Source organism: Siniperca chuatsi, linkage group LG7 (assembly GCF_020085105.1).
Source record: "Siniperca chuatsi isolate FFG_IHB_CAS linkage group LG7, ASM2008510v1, whole genome shotgun sequence".
Lineage (NCBI taxonomy): Eukaryota > Metazoa > Chordata > Actinopteri > Centrarchiformes > Sinipercidae > Siniperca > Siniperca chuatsi.
This window is the reverse complement of record NC_058048.1, coordinates 22,298,796-22,320,575: the sequence shown is the minus strand read 5'-3', so window position 1 is coordinate 22,320,575 and position 21,780 is coordinate 22,298,796. Positions and strand designations below refer to the sequence as shown.

Here is a 21,780-nt window from a genome sequence, read left to right as displayed (position 1 = left end):
TGCATTTTAGCTTGTGGCCTTCATTGAGGTTACAAAGAAACACATTACAAAGAAACGTTTTCTTCTGCCACAAATGTTCAACATCAAGGGTAACTTTATTTGAGTCTTACTGCAAGGCAACAAAAATCACATTAAAAAATGGTTTAAAAAGAATTTTTTATAATCAGCTAGTGTTAGAATAACATTACATTTGAAGAAATCTATCAAACTCACGTTACAAATCAGGAACAAGTGATTGCACAAAATTAGTATGATTAGTATCCATTCTACGTGTTTGTCTTTGCAGATATTCCAGTACAGAATTCAGTGAATAGCTGTGTCTAAAAAAGGATGCTCATTATTTTTGTTGCAAACTTACACAGCTGCTGATTTGCATCAAATTACAGTGGGAGATGTACCTTGTGCATGGTTATCAATAGCGCTGAAACTGAATGGTGGTCAAATTGACTTTTTTGACAGTGAAGAAATCTTGAGTGCTTATGACTGATGTGAACAGCGTAGGATCCCTCAGTCCTCAGTGAACATCATCCTCACCAGTTCTGCTTTGAAGCATTCATCCTCCACCAACTTCTGAGGCTGAAACAGGATTACAGGGGGGTGTATTACAGGTACATTTACTCCCTAGACCTCTAACTATAATATTATTAAAAGATTATGCTTTTTCATATGTAACATTTTATAAGAAACTGAATATCACATGAAATTTGGTCTCTTGGTATCTAATTTCTATGGATTTTTCTGTAAAGCATTTATAGTACAATTCATTTTAGGCTAATCCATGTCAATAAAATAGTCAAGCAAATACAAGTTATTCTTACTGTGCCATATCGCAGCAGAGTGGGAACTCCACTCAATTTCAGTGTCTTCTTGAAGTCATTACTTTGATCCTTCCAACTGAAGCATGAAAAAGAAATGATTATTAGGCAGTAGATATAATTTACAGGTACCACATTTGAAAGAGCAGACTTGGAAAGGCAGAAGAGGTTTTTTTTTAGCTTTCCAACATGAAATTTGCAAAAAATCTGATGTAAAAGAGAAGTTCAGAGCTGATAAACAGAAACTCATTGACATTTTTTGGGACTAAATGATTAATAGCTTAATTTAAAAAGTCTATGAAGTAAGCATTACTTGGTGCTCTAATTTATATCATACACAGCATACCATTTAAAAATTGTACAGAAATCCCCTTTTCTCTTTTACAGACAGTAATCTATCAAATGTTTGGTAGCATTACAGCCAGTTTGCATGCAGATAGCCAAAATGTGATACAGATTGCTGTAAATAAGTCTTTGAAAAGATAATGAAGTTGCTCTGAAACAAATACTTCTGTCTCTACTATTAAAAGCTCAATATGGTCTATTGCCTACCATTCCTTTGGGTTGTATACATGTGATTACTTAAATGTACAATACACCTAAGCATTCTGGTAGCACAAGACTTTCTGGCTGTCTAGAAATGTAATAGTTTACAACTATTCTCACTGTAATATTGATATTTATTCATATCTCTGTTACTGCTGTGCAATATCCTCTGTCTCTTAATAAGCTACACTTAACTTGACAGTTCATGCACAATTACCTTATACCGTTTTATTATCATCAACCGGTAGACCCACTTTGTACTTCACACTTATTTTATACTTATACCCACTTGGTACTTAATTTATTTTCTGACCTCTATTATAGTGTACTATATTTTTTGCTTAGTACTTCTATTCCTGTGTGCACTGACGTAAAGGTGAGCTGCTGTAACAAAAGAGTTTCCCCTCAGGGATCAATAAAGTATTTCTGATTCTGATCTGTAACTGGCTTTGTGACAGCACTTCATCTGAATGACTGATATGATGACAGATAACTGAATGATGATAAACATTTTTTGCCATAAAATATTTAAATCAAGTAAAATACTGACTAGGCCCTTTCTCCAACTTGACAGTAGATGAAGACAGAGCCCTCAGGAAGATGAGTCATCTCTCCTCTAACAACTGGCTCGGCTTAAAGGGAAGAACAGAAACTGTTCAAAATGACTGAAAGTGAAATACATTAAAAGTATCAAGATTCTTAAAAGCAAAACAGTATACCCATCTCACTACCAGAACAATGAAATGTTTGCTACATGAGGTTACATGACCAAATATTACAATCAAGTCTACTCAAAATGAAAGTACAAGCATCTATAGCAACCTATATTACATATGGCAGTTCCAGGTATGTAGTTACCTTTCACACAGTCTGGACACCAGCTCTTTCCGTGGGCGTCTTTATCACCAGAGAAATAAGCATAAATATCCTTTCCTTTTCTTTCAGACACAGCCTGACAGAATTCCCCATACCCACGCACATTTACTTCTTCGTAATGGGCCATCGTTTAGACTGAGTTAATGTGAAGATGCACTAACAAGTGTTATCAAAAATGCTGATCCTCTGAACGCTGGACCTGGTAGAAATACTCAAAACTTGACAGTACCACTTCCGGTCTATGCAAAAGTTCTTAAAGTGACCGTGCACCTGAAAAGGTCCTTTGTCAAGGCGAAGTTATTTTGTTTGAATTAAAAGTATTCTATAGTATTTCACATATATAGAAAATATTACAGAAGGGGTATATTTTTCATTGAATAACAGGGCATTAAAAATGCGGTTGCGTTGATGTTTGACTTATTTGCCGATCCGTACTTGGTAAAAACTACTTCCGTCTAGCGGCGTTCTGTTGTTGTCATGGCGGCGTTTCAAACTATTGACAAGCTTAGAGTAAAATTTAAAAAGTTAATCATGTCAATATTTGAATTAACTGCCAGTTAGCCACGTTGTGTGCTTAGCTAATTCATAATTCCCATGTAAACTATCAGCGAAGTCGAAATGGTTGAATGGATGATTATGGGATTAACTTGATGTTAGCGAACTTCAATTCAAAGGCGTCCTTAGCTTGCGAATGCTAACTGTCATTAGCATTAGTTATATATAACGAATTGTTTGCTACTTTGAAATAACTTGGTGCTTATTTTCGCTGTAATGACTGCACAGTTCTTGCAGAGTGGCCCCACGATTTCCGTAGGACAGCAAAGGCAAGGGAGAGACTGGGTTTTAGGTTCAACCCGAAACGTTCACAACCGCAGCCATTTAACTACTGGGATGTCGCAAACCAAGGTAACCAACAGTGGAAGAAGTATCTAAACCCTGTTAATATTAAACTGTATTACAGATAGCTCATGCTAGCTGTTACAGGCGCACGCATGTACACTCAGTTGTCAGCTTATTTGGTACAACTAGCTAAATCCAATTCAGTCATACATCAGCCCTGCAATAAATCCTAACGTTACCTTCGTGAAGGTTATAAAGTTCATATTTTTTTGCTGTTTTAGAGAGATGTTGATTTAACTAACGTTATATGATCATTTCGTTATATGTGGCTACGATGTGTGGTGCTGTTGAATCGTATTGCGTTCTAACTTACTAAGAGTTGTTTCCAATATTTTGTTAGGATAGACTGGATACTAGATAAACCTCTCAGTATACCACAATTCAGTTCAACAGACCCTAATAGTAACGTTACAGCCCCCCAAATAATTATGAAGTTGAATCAACACCTCTTTAAAACAGTTCAAACAAAAAAAACATGATGAAGATCAGATTTTTTTATAGGGCTGTTGCTGCAGATTGCATTGGATTTAGCTAATTGTACCAAACAAACTGGCAACTTCAAATGAAGTGAATGACATAGATACCTGTTGAGAAAGTGTTGTGAAAAGCATGATTAAGTATCACAATGGCTGTTTATATCACTGGTAAGACTGATTGGTATCTTACACACCACAGCTATTGTTCAATGAAGCCATCCCTGCAAGTGTCAGCAACCGTGCCACCCATGTACGTCCGCCAGCTCCCATTGTGATAGAGAGGTTGCTGCCACTGTCAGAGGAGCGTGAGAATGTGGACAGCCCCAGAAGCTCCATCAGCTTCACCACTCTCTCTGAGGAGAGACTGCGGGCTGCGGTTCAGCTAGCCAAACGAGATTTGAGACGAAGGCGACTTGAGTCACTGACAAAATCCCCTGGCAAACCGTCTCAGGAGGCCTCCCTCCTTGAAACAAGTGATGTAGAGCTGCTTCAGGTAACTGATGTAGGTTAATGGTATAACATTTATAATGAATAGTTTGTGGTTTATGTCCTGTTCAAGAAATGTTTCCCGGTTTGTTCAGTCAATGAGCGAAGAGAGTCTTTTTCTCTCTCTATAGGAGCTTGCAGCCACTCCGAATAAGACAAAGTTAAAGGCCTCCAGTCCAAAAGAGAAAGTGGCCCGACCTGGAGCCAAACTGTCGGTGCACACATCCCAGAAGCATCCCATTTCTCCCATGCCTCGGATTGGCCAGTCACCCCCAACCAGAGGCTCTGGCCCAAGGCAATTGGAACGAGGCAAACAGGCTCCTTTAAGCCTTGAGATCCGCAGGCTGCAAAATGAGCTGGAAGTGTATATTCAGAAAGTAGAAGAGCTAGCCAACAGAGGTGACCCACAAAAACAGCTTGTTACGTTAGGTCCATGTCTTACTGTTGATTGTATGTTTAAAGGTACAGCTTAGCTTGAAAAAGTTCTTACAATTTTGGCACCCACCACAATCGGCACACTTTTCGTATGGTTTTACATTGCATGCATAATGATAAATAATAATGAATAATGGGATTTATGCAACAGGAGAGAAAATGGAAGAGCCACTGGAGCCCGAAGAGCAAAACAAGTTGGAGATACGAAGACAGAAGCAGTCAGCCCGCTCAGCACGTATCATCTATGTTCTCCAACAACAGGTATTGAAATCTTTACCATATGTAATTGAAGATAAACCGTCACTGACTTTTAAATATGCTCTTTATCTATTAACACGGTTCTACTAAATTGTTATTTAAAAGGTAAAAGAGATACAAGAAGATATAGAGAAACTACGAAGCCAGAAAATGTGGGACACTAAAAAGGTATGTCTTCATAAGTAAAATTACTTTTTTGGGCCTCCTGTCGCTCAAAAAATAAGCGTTCTACATGTTAATCATGTATCCAAACAAACCGATGAGTGGTCTGAACACTTCTGTTAGTTTTATTTTTGTTTCTATCACAGGCATTAAACTAAAAAAGACTAAGCTGTTTGTTATAACCATGTTGTTCAAATAACACAGTTTCACACGGCAGTATTTTTACCACATTTAATAATTTAAAGTTTCGCCAGCTCTATTGCTAAGCAAAAAACATTGAGATATCTGTTTTACTCAGTGGTAAACTGATTTACTATCTGTTCTTCTTTCAGTCCATGGCAATAAACAGGCTTGCAGCTGCCCACCGTGGGGCACTCAGGGCCTTACAGGATGTTATCCACCAGCTTTCACATCTATCTCATGGCAAAGTACCCCCTTACTACAAAGAGCTGGGCCAGCTGATTCGTCAGATCTCTTTGTGCTCAGCTAAGCTCGAAGTAGAACAGGGTTCGTCTGTGCCTGAGACAGCCCTTGACATCCTGCAGAAACTAGAGGTGAGGAGCATAAAGTACAGTCAGAAAGTATTTGGACAATTATATGTTTTTTAATTGTTTTGGCTCTATTCCAGCACAGCAGATTTGAAATCTAACCCACTTTTAGGACACTATAGCAGGGCAATAATCCTAAACATATAGACAGACAACCAAAATAGTTTTTTTGTGGCCAAACAGTGGAATGTTCTTTTACAGGCCATATCAGTCACCTGACCTCAGTCCAACTGATCATGTCTTTTACTTACCAAAGATGAAACTAAAGGCAAAAATTCCACAAAACATGCATCAAGTACAGATAACTGCAGCACAGGAATGGCAGAGCATCATAAGGGAAGCTAAAAAAGTGTCCGCTGTTGTTTGCGGGTCATAAACTAATGGCTGTAGTTGACCAACTTTTAGAAATAAGATAACTTTATTTAAGTCTGAGTTAACTTTTCAAATTACTTTCTGTCCACCAAAGTTGTGAGATTATGTATTGAAAGGTCTACAGTTCCTAAAGCATTAATCTGATGTTGATGTAAATACCCTCAAATTAAAGCTGAGAGTCAGCACTTAACTTCTAGTCATTTGTTTCATTCCGTCCTCGTACTTTATGACTGCATTGCACGTGGCTCTTTGTGCACAGTATATCTGTTAAGAATGATCATCTTTGTTATGTTATTTATTTTTGATAGTACAGTAAACTGAAAAAATATCAAGCGTTTTATTTGATTAATTGATATTTTACATTATTAGTCTACATATGCATCATATTTTATGGAGGGGTTGTTTAGGTTTTCTTTAAGTAAATAATCCAAGATTCTAATATCTTGTCACTCCGTTCCTCTTAGACTTTGGATTCTGCCCTCAGTAAACAAGAGATGTTCGAAAAGATGCAGGCCCAAGCATGTCCTCCCCACAGGAAGTCTCCTCATCGCAGCATGTCACCTACTAGTGCACCCAGGGGTCCCAGCACCTCAACTGCTCGAGGACCTCGCAAACCTGCAAATGCCAAAAGAGGTGTCCGTGGTGAGTGTGATTAGTTAGCATGTTTAAAAGCCTTTGCTTCTCTTTAGTAAGCCATGCACGTGTACCTATATATAATTTTCTACCCTCAGCAACAGTATTATTAATACAATTTCAAACCCCATGAATAAATGCAGTATTTGCCTTTACAATTTCCTTCTTAAAGCAATGGTCTACTTGTTGCCAAAGCATCTGAAAACTGCACAGAGAGTAAATTGTATGTATACCTTTTGATGAAGGACAAACCGTTTAGTCTCCTGTGTATCTGGAAGTTACCTAAGGGCTTTTGTGCGGTTGTGTTTGGACCTCCCACTGTGCTTAAATGGCTGCACCACGTGAAAACTGACAAGTATCTATGAAGAAGTGACAGAAAAACAAGAACTGAAGTGCAGAACTCTGGCCCCTCGGTCCCCCACTGCTTAGTCTTATGAGCAGTTAACTCCTGCTGGCTCCTATTGCATTGAGAGGCATCCTGTGGAAGAGATGACACAGAGATAACACCTACAATGAGCTTTAGCTGCATCTAGATCTCCCTGGAAACAAACATCTTTGTTGTGTTACATAAGTCCCTGTACCACTTATCTAGCAGTCAGTAGGGAACCAACTGGTTGTCAAGAGAGCTAGCTAATTGTCTAATTGGCAGTGTCGTGTTGGTGTGTAATGCCTTAGCCCCCCAGGTTCCAAACTGGTTCACTTGAGCTTAATAGTGATAAAGGAAGAGTGTAGTTTGTTACTGTAGTTATTCCTTATTTTCTATTTAAATAGGATTCAATAAGGTAAGATCAAACAAATCAAAGGGTTCATTTTTCATTTGTGTCAGCAGGTAGGAGAATGGCCTCACAGAAGCCCAAAACTACTTCTCACCAGCCCATGAACAGAAGAGAGGTGCTCAGGGCAGGCCTGGAGAGCCTTGCCCAGCAGAGGGAGCTGAGAGAGCTGCAGGGACGACCTCAGACAAACACCACCTGCAGAAAAGGCGGGGCTCTACACTCTGAGAGAAGCAAGGCTGCCATTATAATGAAGGTGTTGGCTTGACTTCTACAAAGTTGAATACTGAATTGAATATGTTATAACGCACAAGAAGTGCTTCATATTATATTAGAAGTGGTGTGATTTTGGTTTTATTTAAATACACTGTGAGAAGGTGTATAATGGTGTGGCAGAGGTCGCTTCAAAGATTTAAACAATGTGAGGATCATCTAAACAATTTAAACATATATTTTATCATTTTTGTCATAGCGTAATCAGATACAAGAGGCAGGTTTCCAGCAGCCTACCGTCTCCTCTCAGCTCAGAGTGAACCAGCTCCCTCAAAAAGAGCACTCTGTGCCCTGGATACCTACATCCCCTCACTCTCCTCCTCCACAGCGGTGAGCCTTTTATCTCTCTGTACAGCTGATGACACATTAGAGTTTTTAAATCATAACCTATTATTGTTCACCAATGTTTTTGCTCTCAGTCTCAGCACGCACACACACCGGATGATTAACACCATTACATAACTAAGGTTATACTGCTGTAATGCCTGAAACTATAATCTCAAGGTAACAGTTTGCATCCAGTATGAATCTGCTCATCAATGCATTGTGAATTAATGCAATCTTGAAACAATAACATTTAAAAATAGAAGAGGAAAAAAAAACAATCTATGTAAGCAGTACCAGGAGAGACCTGTCTAATAAATCTTTCAGCCAGAAGGTGGACTGAGCAGGCTTCATCAGAAAAACAGTATACTCAGCTGCTGGACTAATAGCTTACATTTACTGTACGATTGTAGGCCTTGCCAAATTGGTATCCCCACAATATTAATGGAATATATAATTATAAAGTACAGTACGAAAACAAAAAAATGCTTCTCATATCATCAGCCATGGCATACAAAATTTTCATCTATCATTCATGCCACATTAGTAGGATAAGAAACAGCAAAGGTATTACTAAGACCAGCATGTCTGTTCTGTCAGGAATGGTAAATGTCATATATAAAAAAATGGACATGGGGAAAAAAAAACTCCAATCCTGATTCATTGTGTAAAATGGCTTTCTCTTTACTTTTCCATGATTCTTAATCTCCATATTCCTCGGCTCAATCCCCCCACCATCTTTTGACCACCTGACATGTCAGTATAGTGTATATCTGTCTAAGCCCGTGTTTATTATTCTTTCATCCCTCTGCTATTATAACTCAGCAGATCCCCTCAAAGGAGACGACCAGAGCCTCGATGTCTCTTCTCTCCTGTAAAGCACTTACCCAGCCCTCCAAAGCAGAACATGGCCGGTGGTTTGGGAGCAGAGCCGACCTTGAGCTCAGAAAAGCAACAAGCTCAGAATGAAGCATTAAGGTGAAGCAAATCTCCTACAACTTTCAGCCAGATCTCCTCTATTTATATTTCATAATGGAATATTATAGTTCCTCAGATTAGTCATTTTTAGGTTTTTGTTATTTGTACTTCATACGTACATCAGATTGTCTGTCCTAGCAGCAGAAAAAAGCAAAATGGTTGAAATCTAGGGAAAAGGAATGAGTCCTTCCTCTGTATTCAGTGAGTTATTTCCAACCTCTGTGTCAGACCCCACTTTCTGAGAGCCACAGGCAATACTTTGATTCTAATTCAAAGTTAATTCTTTCCAATAAATTAATCTAGGTGCTAGGTGCTAGATTGAGGCCATTTCTCTTTATGAGTGATTAATAGCTGGCCTGTTTTCAGTGCTTATAAGCACCTCATTGATTGAGTGCTCCATATATGTCTCTGTTTAATCAAATCTTAATTACTACAGTTGTGCTTTGCAATTAATCAGGGGCAAGCAGCCTGATTTTAGAGATGAGGATTATAAGTTCTTTATGTGAAATGCTTAATTGAGCTTGCATTTTGCTTCATTTGATGATTACTGGCTTGGTACAGGGAAGCTTGGCTGGATAAGATAACGATGCAGAGACTGAAAGAGCTCAACCAGCTGAGTAAAGAAGAGTCTGAACGCATTCAGACATTAAGGTACAGTAGAAATATAATTACAGTTTTAGCAGACTTAAAGCATCTGATAGGAGATGAAGGTCATAATGTCAATCAGTTGTTGTATGTTGATCCAGCCAAAAACCTGACACTTTATTGATCCCATCTGTACCTATATAGATATTATGAGAAGAAATACCAAACTACACAGAAAAATATGTTGATCCTTTAGGGACAGGATCATAGTAATATTGTAAAATATGTTGATCCTTTAGGGACAGGATCATAGTAATATTGGCAGAAGTTAGAGCTCTCTTCAGGGGTCACCATTAATCAAACACTGTACAATATACATTACATACTGTGTAATAATACTAATAATAATAATAATATATGCTTAGATGTGTCCTATGTCCTGTAAAAACATTTGCTGTTTAGTTTATTTAAGAAGAAGAGTTTCCCACCAGTAATGCCACAGCCCAAGGCAGTAATCCACACAGTAATCTGCCATACAGCTCAGTGCACCAGGCCTCACAATTAAATTAACAGTTACATTGGGAATTGCAACATGGACATGATTACCTACAAACAATAGAACAGAAAATAATGTTGGTTGTGATTGCGGCAACATCCCCTCAGCACCAGAGAGAGCAAATGTCCCTATAGATCATCTCACATTTCCTAATTATTCATTGGACAGTTTAACTCTGCAAGGCCAGCAACAATACACCGTGTGAGCCGTGCATAGGTTGTAGTCAACATTTCATATAAAGCTCAACAGGTCCATAAAGCTTTAATTAAATTACAGCAAATGTGCAGGTTTTTAGTATAACTATGCAAAAAAATAGGGTGCTGTCTAGATGGTAACCCTGGATTTGCGAAACTGTTTCTTCATTGTGCGTGTTCCTAAACCTAACCAAGTAGTTTTGTTGCCTAAATCTTGCGAGAGTTTCCGCAAATCCATGGTTACCATCTAGACAGCACCATCATTTTTTGCATAGTTAATGGCCTAAATTTATCAGTATTTTAACACATTTAATATGGGACAGGTCTTTTTTTAAGGAGTAAAAAATATTCCAGTAAACTTTATGACAAAGAGCTGGAATCAGGGTGTCATATCTTATTGAGTTTTGGGCCAGGTGTCGGTTGCCACCCCCCGTTAACGAGTGACAGGTATTGCACGAAACCTGTCACTTGTTAACAGGTGATAGGTTTTGCACAAAAGATTCCTTCACAATAACAGATTATATGTAATGGATGTAATGCTCATGTCACAATTAATCTCTTTCAAGTTATTATGCCCTGAACTGATCTCAGCTTGAGTCGTTGTGAGTAGCGTGTCAGGCTTCGCAAATTAGTTCATTGGCTTGAAAGAAACCAGGACAATTCACTACAGTGTTCACAAGGCGTGTCTCTCTGCAGAGTGGTGGTAGTTTAACAGTTCTAACCTTGTTTAAACGCAGTAAATGTGAATATTTAGGCAAACACAGAGCCTGACAAATACTGCTATTTTGTGTAGAATCCCATCAGCCTTGAAAAGCATTTTAAATGTGTTTAGATTCATTATTATTCATGGAATATTATTTTTTTAATTATTTTTATTTTTCCTGTCTTCCATTACAATTTAACATCTATCACTCAGAATCTAAAGTGGACCCATACAACAAATGTCTTAATATCATGTTTTAATGTTGTCGGGGAATAAAATATCACATTCAGTCTCTTAAAGTTAAAGCTACAGAAGTTCTTCTGTGACAGCTTGCAGTGTGGGTGTGTTTGGGTTTACAGGTCAGAAGTTGTCTCGCCAACTCAGTGGGCTGAGAGAGCCGAGCAGAAGGCCAGAGAGAGAATTCAGCCCCTTCTAGATGAAGCACAGGTAGGAAGACTTATCTGTTGTCTCGGTAGTGTCAGATTTGACTTCCCTTTCCTTCCTTTTATATATCTTATGTAGAAGAGTGAAGCAATCAATACATCGTATTTGTTAAAGTACGTAGTACCTTCTGATTTTAGTCTTGTTTTGGACTAAGAGGTAACTGCCGTTTATTTTGGATTGCTGGGACTGAGTTTGTTTTTGTCTGTTTACCTCAGCAGATTAGTGAGTCCAGGAACAGGATCAGTGCCTCACTGAGGAATCGGCTGTCTGAGCAGGCTGCAGAGAGGGTGAGCTGCGCTGCTGTTGCCAATAATTCACAGGAGAGAGGAGAGTTGGCCTTGCTATTAAATAAAGTTTGAATTTGGTGTCATGGCCATAATTAAACAACAAAAATGTAACAATTGTGCAATTAAGCCCACTATTCTGCTTATGTTTTCTCTGTTTTTTGTGGATGTTATCCTTCACAGGCAGCACAGAGTGCTGAGCAGCTGAGTGAGGCCCTGCTTGACGATCTGTTGGAGGACAGTGCACGGGCAGCATGGGCAGCTGAGACAGACAGACAGTTGGAGAGCCTGGCTGAGTGTAGGCTGCAGGCCCCCACCCTGGAGAGTATGCTGCTTCGTATGGAGGAGATTCAGGTGAGTGCTGCCCTACAGAAGGTCAGCGTGGAACCCGAAAGGTCACCAATAATCGGGTTGTTATTTATAGTGAGCTGTTGTGACAGCTTTGGTCTGATGCAGTGTCAAGTCCTGATTATGATGTTCAGTCTGTTTGACATGGTTCACCATTGGCAGGTGGGCAACATGTTTATAAAATGTGTTTCTCTTGTCTGTGTCTGAGCAGAGAGATCAGGAGGAAGTGAGGAGACGGTTTGCCTCTATCACCTATTCAGACCCTCTTCACTGGGACCGACCAGGAGCAGCAGGTAAAAAAAACTAAATGGCGTTAACACAAACGGACTCCTGTTTATCCTCTGAAATGATTTCCCCAATGTGTCCTGTAGGTGGAGGCAGTGCTACAACTAACAAGAGTAGATGACTACTTGTCATTCTGTTTACATGCTCTTCTCGTTTTTCTCTGTCCCCTGCTCCACCCCATCCCTCTCGATACACTACCACTACCCCTTCCTCTCTGCTCTTCCCAGGACCCCAGTGCCATGCTCCGGGCTCCAGGCCAGCCTCTCCTCAGCCAATTAGGCTCACAAGGCCAGTGCTGAGGCAGAGCTGTGCAGCTGATATTGTCCTAGAGAAACCCGTGGAGACTGGGTGAGTTTTTATTTTATTTTTTACACTAAAATCATTTCTACTTCTCCTCTTTTGCTGATGGCTTCCCCTCCTTGCTGTTTCATTCATCTTAAAGAGGCAGTAGGGAAATTTTGGAGTGGTCCCAGAATATTAACTGGAGTGCAGTGTCAGGGTTTGACCTATCTAACTTCATCCTCAATCATTTGAGCTGAAATTATAGGTCTGAGCCCTCATTATTAAGTTAAGTTAATATAAGTTATCAAGTCTCAGCACAACACTCATGATTGTATGACATTATGATAACCTTCCCTATGGAAATATTGGATTTCAGTTACTTGGAAAGTAAAATGTAAAAATGTATCAACTTCCTGTCGTTGTACTACGAAACTAAGAGCAACAGCCACATCATCCACAGGAAGTCATTCACTATTGTTTTAATTAGGCCTCTGGACTCGATGAAAAGTAAAGTGGTTAATGTTTTTCCAACAATGCACTTAGTGTTTTTTTTTCTGTATGACGTGTCCCATAATCACTCTCCCGCCGGGAGGCCTTACTCATTCGACAAAACTCACTGGGTGGCTACCATACCAAGAGCAGAGTCTATTCCTAACTCTGGCAGCAGACTCCACAGAGAGACCCTCCACTGCCCAGGGCTTTGGCTGCAGCTGCTATACTGCTTAAATTAATGAGGAACTTGGAAGGAAGAGACAAGAGAGTGGAAGGACTAGAAGTTGTTGACACAGACAAGCCAGCAGGATGCTGCTTCTAACAAATTCAAGCAGCACCATTAGCAAATTAAAGTCAGTCAGACTTGGCGTGCCTCAGGTTCAGTTCCCTCAATGGAAACTTTGCTGTGTGATCCACTGTGACTCATCTTATACTCTGTCTTCTTAATGCATCCATCGTGTAATAGCTCTGTTTTTTTTTTGCAAACATAACACAGGTGCTTGGAAGTCAACTACTTAGTGTCTAGTCTTATGGAAGAGGTGTTGTGTTTTTTTGTGACTTATTCTTGCTTCAGAGGTATTTAGTCATACAGCTTCTTGATTAGGGACAGTCATTTTAAGAACTGCCAGCCCATTTGTTCTAAATCTCCCTGAATCCTTGTGGCATAAAACAGAGACATATGTGCCTGCATCACTTTTATCCTCAGTCCAAATTACAATGCCTTTAAAAAGTATTGGCACCCTGCTGGACCTTGTCATGCTTTTTCTTTTAACACATTAAATCACAGTAGATGTAATTAGGATTTTTGACACTGATCAATAAGAAACAAACTAATCTCTGCAAATTCACAGCTCAGCATTTCAGCACTATTCAGCTTTTTACAAGAAGTGGTTGATATGTATTCTCTATAAAGTATATTCTCTATCTGTTGGTTGATGTTTTTATTGGGAACACCTGCGATTTCTTGGCCATAGTTAGAGTAATGACTGTTGGTTGCTGTCGGTACATTGATCAACATAGTCTCTTAGTAATCATTGATGGTGACAGACAGACAGTGGGTAGCTTTGCATGATGTGTGAGCCTGTCTGCAGGCTCACACATCATGGCGGCACTGAATCTCTTTTCCATTAGATGCCCCTCAACATTTCTAGTGCAATAATGAAACAGATAACGGGGATTGCTAAAAATGCCACACTCAACATGACAGCACAACTTATTTTGTACTGATGATGGTTATGTATATAAAAAGTGCCTCCATAATATTTTGTGGCTCCAAGATCGCTTGCCATGCAGTAATTGTACTCGTTATCATTCGAAAAAATTATTACCATTGATTCTAATACATTCTCCACATTAATCACTTCTTCCCCGCTCTGAATGAAGACCCAACCAATTCAGTAGTTACTTGCCAGCTGCTTGGACAATAAGTATTTTTGTCTGGGGGAAAAAAGTCTTAATTTTCATTTTAAATGTAATTTTTCATAGCCAAATTTAACAGCCAAGTGGCAATAGGAGTTTTTCTGTAGCGGCACAAATATATCTTGTGTATCGAAAGAACTGACGGAGAAAGCTGTTGCCAATAAACGCAACACTTGTTGCAGGAAGTGAACCCTACTACAAGCAGAACTACTCTTGATAGATACATTGTTTGTTTCAGTTTTTTCTCCTTTAACAAGGTGCAAGTAGAAACTTGATGTAAGGGCTGCTGTAGACGCACAACAGCCTTTTTTCCACAATGCTTAGTCCCCTAAAAAGTAATAAAGTTGGGCGTAGGGAGTCATTTGGTGTGAGATAGAAAGAGAAATTGTGCTTATTAGGCACATTGTCTCATAGAGAGGTCTTTTGGGGCCAAGAAGTTGCTTTGTAAACTGAGCTGAGCTGTAAGGGATTTGAGAGGGCTACCTGTGTTTCCGGCTAAAATGACCCAGGTGACACATTTTACAGAGGAGATGAGGTGAAGAAAACTTTTGATTACACAACCCTGCAGCCTGTTTTGCATCGGCAATAACAAAACAAAAACACACATAGTACAGTACACCGAGAACTGCATTAACACTTATAACCGGTCTAACCGAAACTTGTTGCAGTCTGTGTGCCATATTCAGCGCTTGATGATTTAATGTCAACATGTATCCTTTATTTAAGACATGTCAGAATGTGTAGGTCTTTAACAGGAAGTATTTAGATCTGAGTTTCACAGTAGTCCTTCAGATAACTGTGAAATGACATCTGACAGTAAGTTTCCATTAGCATTAGTGTCCAAGAAAACAATTTAGATTTAATGATAATGCCTCACTTTGATGCCAGAGAGTAACCAGTCAACACACTGACCTCAGTAAGAGAAGTAATTAACCAGAAAAATGTTATTTTAACAAACACTTGAGTCCCAGTAGGTATTCAGAACCGCAGCCAGCTTCAGTTCAGTCTAAATATTTGCATTCCTGCCAACAGTTCAGATAATTAATGCATTTATGTTGTAATCAGCATAAAGTATACAGGGCTTTGGGAGAGAGGAAAACTTGGATAAGGCAGAATGGAGAATTATTGATGACATTCATCAAAAGTTGCTTGTACAGCAACTGAGTACTCACAAGTTCGTTTTTGTATTGGTGGTGGGTTTGTGTTAATCTTCTGTCAGTGTTGACTCTTGTACTGTTCAGTGTAGCAGAATGGAGAGGTTTCATTGGGGGAGGGGGGGGGGGGTGTTGGAACAGCAAAATGTGCAAAGTTCTCATGTGTGTTATCTCAGCCCTGATTAGTTGTTTATAACCCACATTTCTCATCAGTCACTGCTGTCAGCAGGAAAACAGAGCCATGCATGCAATCATGTGCCACACACACACATTTACACACACCAACGACGAAACTTTGTAACATTGACATAGCTTACAAAAGCAGACATTTCTCAGTGTGCCTATCACTGGAGGCTTCTTTGATTGTATTGTTTGATGACTGATAGGGACACTGGCAGACTGTTATGTGTTATTGCTTTCCTGATTTTATTATTTTTTTTAGGTGCTGTTATAGAGGCACGGAGCTGAGGAAGGGGAGGACTGATGGGGGAATGCAATTTTCAAAATAATTACTCTTAGCTGATTTGGAGAAAAAAAAGAAATAAAACATCTTATTTTATTGTTTGCGGGTGCTCAGGCTATTCTTATAGTCTCTGCTGAGGCTAGTTATGGTTACTTTTGAGTCATGACTTACAACAAAACTCAGTAGAGAGTTTTTGTTCACTATTTGTGGGAAAGTAGTTGTTTACATTACACCAATATTTTAACACTTCAATTTTCCATCACTAGACATAACACTGGCACCTTTTATTCTTTTCCTTGGCCTGCTTGTGCTTGTGTGAGTGCTATCAAACAACCACTGAGACAATGGAGTGAGAGATTTCATCTTTGAAAACCTCAGCAGAGCGGCAGATAAGATGAATGTATCCATGGTGAGGAGCCCAGACACAGACCCCGATCCCCCTCCCTCTCTGCTAATGCTGACTGACCCACCGCAGCTCCATCAGCAGGTCAAACAAATCAATGAAAAGATGAAAGCCTTACCCAGCAATATTCTAAACCTTTCATGTATTTTTTTTTATCTTCTCTCTCACTCCCCCCCAACCCTCTGTTTATGACCTCTCAGGCAAAGTATTTCAAACAAGCCAAAAGCTGTGTTGCACAGTAAATGGTAGATTTGCAGTTGTCATGACCTTACATTCACAATGACTCCACTGCCACCTGATTGATTTGAATACAAGAGATTGTTGTTGTTTTGTTATTTTTTTGGAATATCAAAGATTTCTGAGTAGTGCATTACTGAATAAACAAGAAAATTGCAACATTAGTCATTCTCCCTCTGTTTCTTACCACATTGATCTTTCCTGCTGTTCTCAAAAGCTCACCAGGGCCTCTGTGAAACTCGCTTGGATCACCCCCTCTGCGATCTCTGACCCACATTCGTCTTTGTCCAACTCAGCTTCAGTGCAGCCTGCATCCCTTTTCATATATTGCATATGGCACTGTCCTTTGCCAGGTCCTCTGTTTCCCAGGCGATACATGGCTGGAGATTTTGTAGAGAAATGAGAAGACAAACTTGAGGTGATCTTGCTAGTGGTGTTCATCTGTTTTGGTTTGTGTATGACTTGCGCAGCCCAAGTTGTAGGTGGGTGAATGTAACGGTTAAAGGATGTTCGTTTTTTTTTTTTTTTTTTTTTTTGTGATTCAGCTGTCTTGCTCCCCTGTCAATCACCGTCCACACAGAAACTCACACACACCCTCGTGAACACACAGGTTAAATGAAATATTCATTATAGATGTCATATATGGTTGTTCCTTGTCCTTTAGCCCTCTCATTGAGCTTTATAGGGCAGAATAGAGTGAGAAGGTACCACTAACACGTAATCATAACATTTCTGTAACTAGTATTTTTTGTCATTCACATCACCTTTTCACAGATATACATGTATACAAGATTAATGTTGCCCTTGGAGAATATTTTATGGTGTTTGTTGACAGGAAAGGCAGCCTGGTTCTTGTTCATTTTTGAATATGGCATAAAAAGCGTTGGTGCTATTCTGACTTCATGAATTGGAAGTGAATTTGCAGGTTGGTGTTTTTGTTGCATTGGTCCTCAGATGCCCATCAGACACTAAATCGACCCATTTCGGACTGGAAGCAGAGTTAACTGTGCTGGCACTTTGATATTTATGGCCACCCCACAGTTTGCAGCCCCCACAGTCCAAACAGAAACAAGATCAGCTGAGGCCGGGGAGCACAATACAGAGGCACTTTGCTTTGGGGGCTGCTGCAACACTAAATATAGCACAGAGCGCACCGTCGCAAGAGCCAGGCTGATTTGTCCAAGCAGAGAGGATTATAAAGCCAGACCATGGCAATGCCCAGCTGAGCCCCTACTCACTCTGAGGAGGGGGCAGGCGAAAGAGCTGGCCTGCGCTCTGACACCTCTCCTAAATTCATCATCCTCAGCCTCATATCGGGCACAGCAAGTGCTTCTGGTCAATCACAGCACTGCACTCAATTCAGTCCATTCCCTCGTCAATAAACGAGTTTGCCTCATCTTCCACTGCCGCAGCCCTCAGAAGCCCTTCACCCACTTCATACAATGTGAACAGTCAAGGTAATGAAAAGGTGTTTTGGAAATCTACCTGACTGGCTGGCCTTGTGTTTCCTCAGACACAGTATCCTCTCTGAGAACAGCGTGACAGAGGAAGCATCCCAAGACGAACAGCAGCCCAGACACAGCACCGTGTTCCCAGGCCCAGTGGAGCGAAGCAGGGGAACTGTTATCTCTGTGCCAGGCAGCGTGCTGAGAAACATCCGGCGGTACCGGGAAGACTACGAGGCCTACCTGCGTGTTGTGGCTCATGAGGCTGTCGGCAGCTTCAACCCCTGGGCCATCGCAGACAGGTAAAAGACTGCAACAAGGCATCAAGTAAAGGGTTCCTAACATCTTAGTTCCCCTCTGTTTGACAGAATCTGTAGAAACCGTGCTAATAATTAATTCAGTAATCTTTTTGTGTCTTTGAAGTTTCATAAAAATATTTCTACTACATATTAGCAGTATCACGTGCTCAGTTTCTGTAACCACAGCCACATAGAAACCAGATCTGTCCTTCCTGCTCTCTGTTTTGTCCCTGGGCGTGTTTGATGGACATATTGTGCAGTCTCAAGTGCTCGCTCTGAGAGGATCATGCAGAGGTTATGGTTTGCATAGTGCGTCTCTCGTGTTCGCTGTTGGTCTTCTCTCCCACACACACATTTGCATACTTAACAGAATTCTTAAGTTGCTGCAATGCAGAAGACTCCCTCTCATCTTTATGAACATACTGAATCCACATTTGTTATATCAGTTATAAACTCCTAAAAGATACATTTTTAAGTGCGTTTTTTTGTTTATCTGTGTCACAGACAACAGCTCAATAAATTGTTTTTGCTTAATTTAGAGCCGAAAAAACTGTCGCCCAGTCCCACCCATGGGATCTGACTGCTTGTGTCACTGGCTCTTTATCAGTCCCGCATCAATGGACCAAAGTTCTAAAGAGATGGATCAGTACTTTTCTGAATTTGGAGAAAAATAAGGATACTGTGTGTGGAGAATCCATCCAATTAGCTCAGTGCTTTTGGAGAACACATACATATAGGCATGTACACCCCCTGCTATTCTTACAGAAACCTGTCTGTGCGATGAGATGATAATGAGCTGCCTAGTGTTGCTGTGGAGCCAACCCACCTGGAGGGTGTCGTTCATTCAGTCTGCTAACAGATTTATTGCAAAATAGCTCAACTTTAGCACAGCCAAAACAGAGTAAACGTACAAACCTCAAGCTATTTTAAGCTTTGTTTGAAGTTCTTGAATGTATATTTTATGCTATCAGCTCGATGGACAGATGGATATGGAAATGCAGAGCAAAACAGATATAGGTTGATAATTTTTTCATACATTAATATCAAGCTTGTGCGTTGCTATTACTTGTGCATGTTAACTGAGAGCTAATTTTATTTTCATGGTGGGATTTCATTACTTTTGGAGCATTAAACAGTCATTCAGTAGAGCTAGCATGGCTTTTAGCATATTAGTGTTTATTAATGTTTCCTAAAGGCTGTTCCCAATCCGTAATGGTAGATTCTTTACTCTGTTTCACCCTGTATCCAGTGTTGAGAGCAAAGTGTTCTTGTATTGACTCTTCAAAGGTACAGGTAGTTCAACAACACACAATTACTCTGATTGTTTTGTTGCACCGACAACCTTATGATTGGGTGTTTTTGTGGTACTGTAGATCCAAGAGTAGAGCCACTTTCACTTATCCCCTATGTCCCTGCTTCAGTCTCTGTGTGTGTTAGCCCAGATAATGATGAAAACATTAGCAACAACAGCTTGATGCTGCACACAGCTCACCAGTCTTTAAAGTTATTTTCCTTTTATTTAATGTCTTTCAAGGCAAGGGACAAATTTCACAGAGTTTTTCATGTCCAGATGTGAAAGTCAGTAGACACACTGGTTAGGCAAAACCTGCTTCAATTGCACCGCCTGCAATTTTGAAGATAATGACACAAGACCGATGATGATTTACATTTTTTTTGAAATCTTAGGAAGTGAGCTCAAATGCCACTTTTTTAAGTGATGTACATATCTTATTGTGTCTAAGTCCCTTGACCTATTTATTTTGCAATTTTCAAAAGGTCTAGTCTCAAATCTATTGGCAGTAATAGGCTATATTATAACTATCACACTGTCTAGATTCTTTATAGTTTTATGAAATGGTAATATTGGCCACATGAATTCATTGTCATATATGATCATTTTGTTTCATTTGTTGTGATGCAAAACATGATTTGTCAGATTTTAGACTCTGACTGTCAAAATAAAGTTTGTACATGTCTATTAACTGTCAGAAGAGACCAACTCTCAGGAGCCGTCTCTGCAACTTGGTTTTAAGGAAAATCTTTCTTCTGTCTCTGTTCTTTCCTGTCCCACAGCCTGGCAGAGGAGTTGCTGTCGGAGGCTCTGGCTGACGTGGCAGCAGAGTTTCAGGACGTCGTGGAGGAGTACGCCGAGGCCGTCTTCACCTCAGAGTTTCTAAAGCCGATCCAGTCACCTCCTGCTTCAGCTCCCGCTTTGGTCAGCCAATAGGATGTTACAGCAACATGGATGTAGCGGTTTCTTACAAATTGTTATAATATGTATTTATTTTGGAGGAAAAGCCGCATTTTCAGACTTTCAGTACAAAGGATTTAAATATCAAGGATCCAGGATCATTTTGTCGACCAAGGGCTATGATTATTTGCCATTTTTCTGTAGTTTCACAGGCGTTTTTTTCATTTTGGAATGAAACTCTGTCACAGTTGTACTTATTTTGTTACTGTACAAAGATCTGTACATTAAGTGTTTATAGATCCCTACTTTCATGTGACAACCTATGGCACCTTATTTAATTATTGATTGTAGATATTTTTTAATGAAGCAGCAGCAGACGAGATTGTTGAATTGTACAGGAATTGGTCACATTACTCTTTATGGTCCATCTGTATCTGTGATTGAATTCTACCGGGAAAGTTAGTTTAGTTTAGATAAGCTTGAAGAGACCATTACGACATTACAGAGGATTATAAGATTACCGCCCTCCCCTTGCACTTGGTTTAAATCTCTCTGAGGATTACTCACACTTTCTATTTTCGTGTTGGAATATGGAAAAAATGGAATAAATTAATTGCATATGGTCTCCACCAAAATGATGTAAGAAGCTGAGGGCATCATGTGTTTAATCTTTTGTAACTTGATTTCCTCTTTTGCTATGTCTAAATAAAGGATCTAAACGCAGCAAAAAGGCTTTGTTTCCCCTCACTGGATAATGTGTTATTACCGCGTTAGTTGTTATGACCACTGTGAGGAGGAGAAGAAAGAGTAATAAAGTCTTCTTTTTTGAGTTTTAAATTGGTTTAGGACCACTTTTATAATGTTCTTCTCAGTGCTTTTCTTCATTTCTGTTTATTCTTTCCACAGAGACAAAATATGGTCACTAGTTTATATACCGTTGCTACTGACCAACTGAATTCTGCATAATAATGATGTAAAGTGTCAATTCTGAATGCAAAATAAACAGGATGGGTTCGACAGACCAAGAAAATGTCCCTTGAGAGTCACATGAAAGCTGTGCAGACAGAGCAGAGGGGACACATCCAGATGTTGCACTGGCCTGTGGGGAGCAGCCTTTGACAAGGGACATACAGTGACTGAA

At 39.8% G+C, this 21,780-nt stretch overlaps 2 protein-coding genes across 8 annotated transcripts; one reads left to right on the top strand and one right to left on the bottom strand.

Annotated features, from left to right (window-relative positions):
* Positions 1-76: 76 nt before the first annotated feature.
* txndc17 (thioredoxin domain containing 17) lies at positions 77-2,472 on the bottom strand. The gene is made up of 4 exons (XM_044202851.1): positions 2,220-2,472; positions 1,912-1,993; positions 819-894; positions 77-576 (listed from the first exon to the last, which is right to left on the bottom strand). Exons 1-4 carry the CDS (start codon positions 2,362-2,364, stop codon positions 508-510), a joined length of 372 nt encoding a protein of 123 aa, XP_044058786.1. The 5' UTR covers positions 2,365-2,472; the 3' UTR covers positions 77-507.
* Positions 2,473-2,682: 210 nt separating this feature from the next.
* Positions 2,683-21,362, top strand: kiaa0753 (KIAA0753 ortholog). 7 transcript variants are annotated; one of them, XM_044202847.1, is made up of 18 exons: positions 2,683-3,143; positions 3,813-4,115; positions 4,231-4,498; positions 4,686-4,795; positions 4,898-4,960; positions 5,287-5,508; positions 6,339-6,516; positions 7,334-7,536; positions 7,753-7,883; positions 8,703-8,855; positions 9,417-9,506; positions 11,253-11,340; positions 11,556-11,624; positions 11,805-11,975; positions 12,181-12,262; positions 12,482-12,602; positions 18,218-18,451; positions 20,522-21,362. In XM_044202847.1, the coding sequence occupies exons 1-18, from the start codon at positions 3,009-3,011 to the stop codon at positions 20,673-20,675; spliced, it is 2,775 nt and encodes a 924-aa protein (XP_044058782.1). In that variant the 5' UTR covers positions 2,683-3,008; the 3' UTR covers positions 20,676-21,362. The 7 variants fall into 7 exon arrangements, with proteins under 7 accessions (XP_044058782.1, XP_044058783.1, XP_044058781.1 ...); XM_044202848.1 differs by having other exon boundaries at positions 2,684-3,143; positions 3,813-4,106; positions 11,553-11,624; XM_044202846.1 differs by having other exon boundaries at positions 2,684-3,143; positions 7,337-7,536; positions 11,553-11,624.
* The last annotated feature ends 418 nt before the right edge of the window (positions 21,363-21,780 follow it).

Excerpts from the sequence above, each read along its gene's own strand:
- txndc17 (XM_044202851.1), bottom strand. The coding sequence starts at position 2,364 with ATGGCCCATTACGAAGAAGTAAATGTGCGTGGGTATGGGGAATTCTGT. Across the intron at positions 895-1,911 it reads CAAGTTGGAGAAAGGGCCTA|TTGGAAGGATCAAAGTAATG; the intron begins GTCAGTATTTTA and ends TTCATGCTTCAG. Across the intron at positions 577-818 it reads CTCTGCTGCGATATGGCACA|CCTCAGAAGTTGGTGGAGGA; the intron begins GTAAGAATAACT and ends ATCCTGTTTCAG.
- kiaa0753 (XM_044202844.1), top strand. The coding sequence starts at position 3,009 with ATGACTGCACAGTTCTTGCAGAGTGGCCCCACGATTTCCGTAGGACAG. Across the intron at positions 5,509-6,338 it reads ACATCCTGCAGAAACTAGAG|ACTTTGGATTCTGCCCTCAG; the intron begins GTGAGGAGCATA and ends CGTTCCTCTTAG. Across the intron at positions 7,537-7,752 it reads AGGCTGCCATTATAATGAAG|CGTAATCAGATACAAGAGGC; the intron begins GTGTTGGCTTGA and ends TTTTTGTCATAG.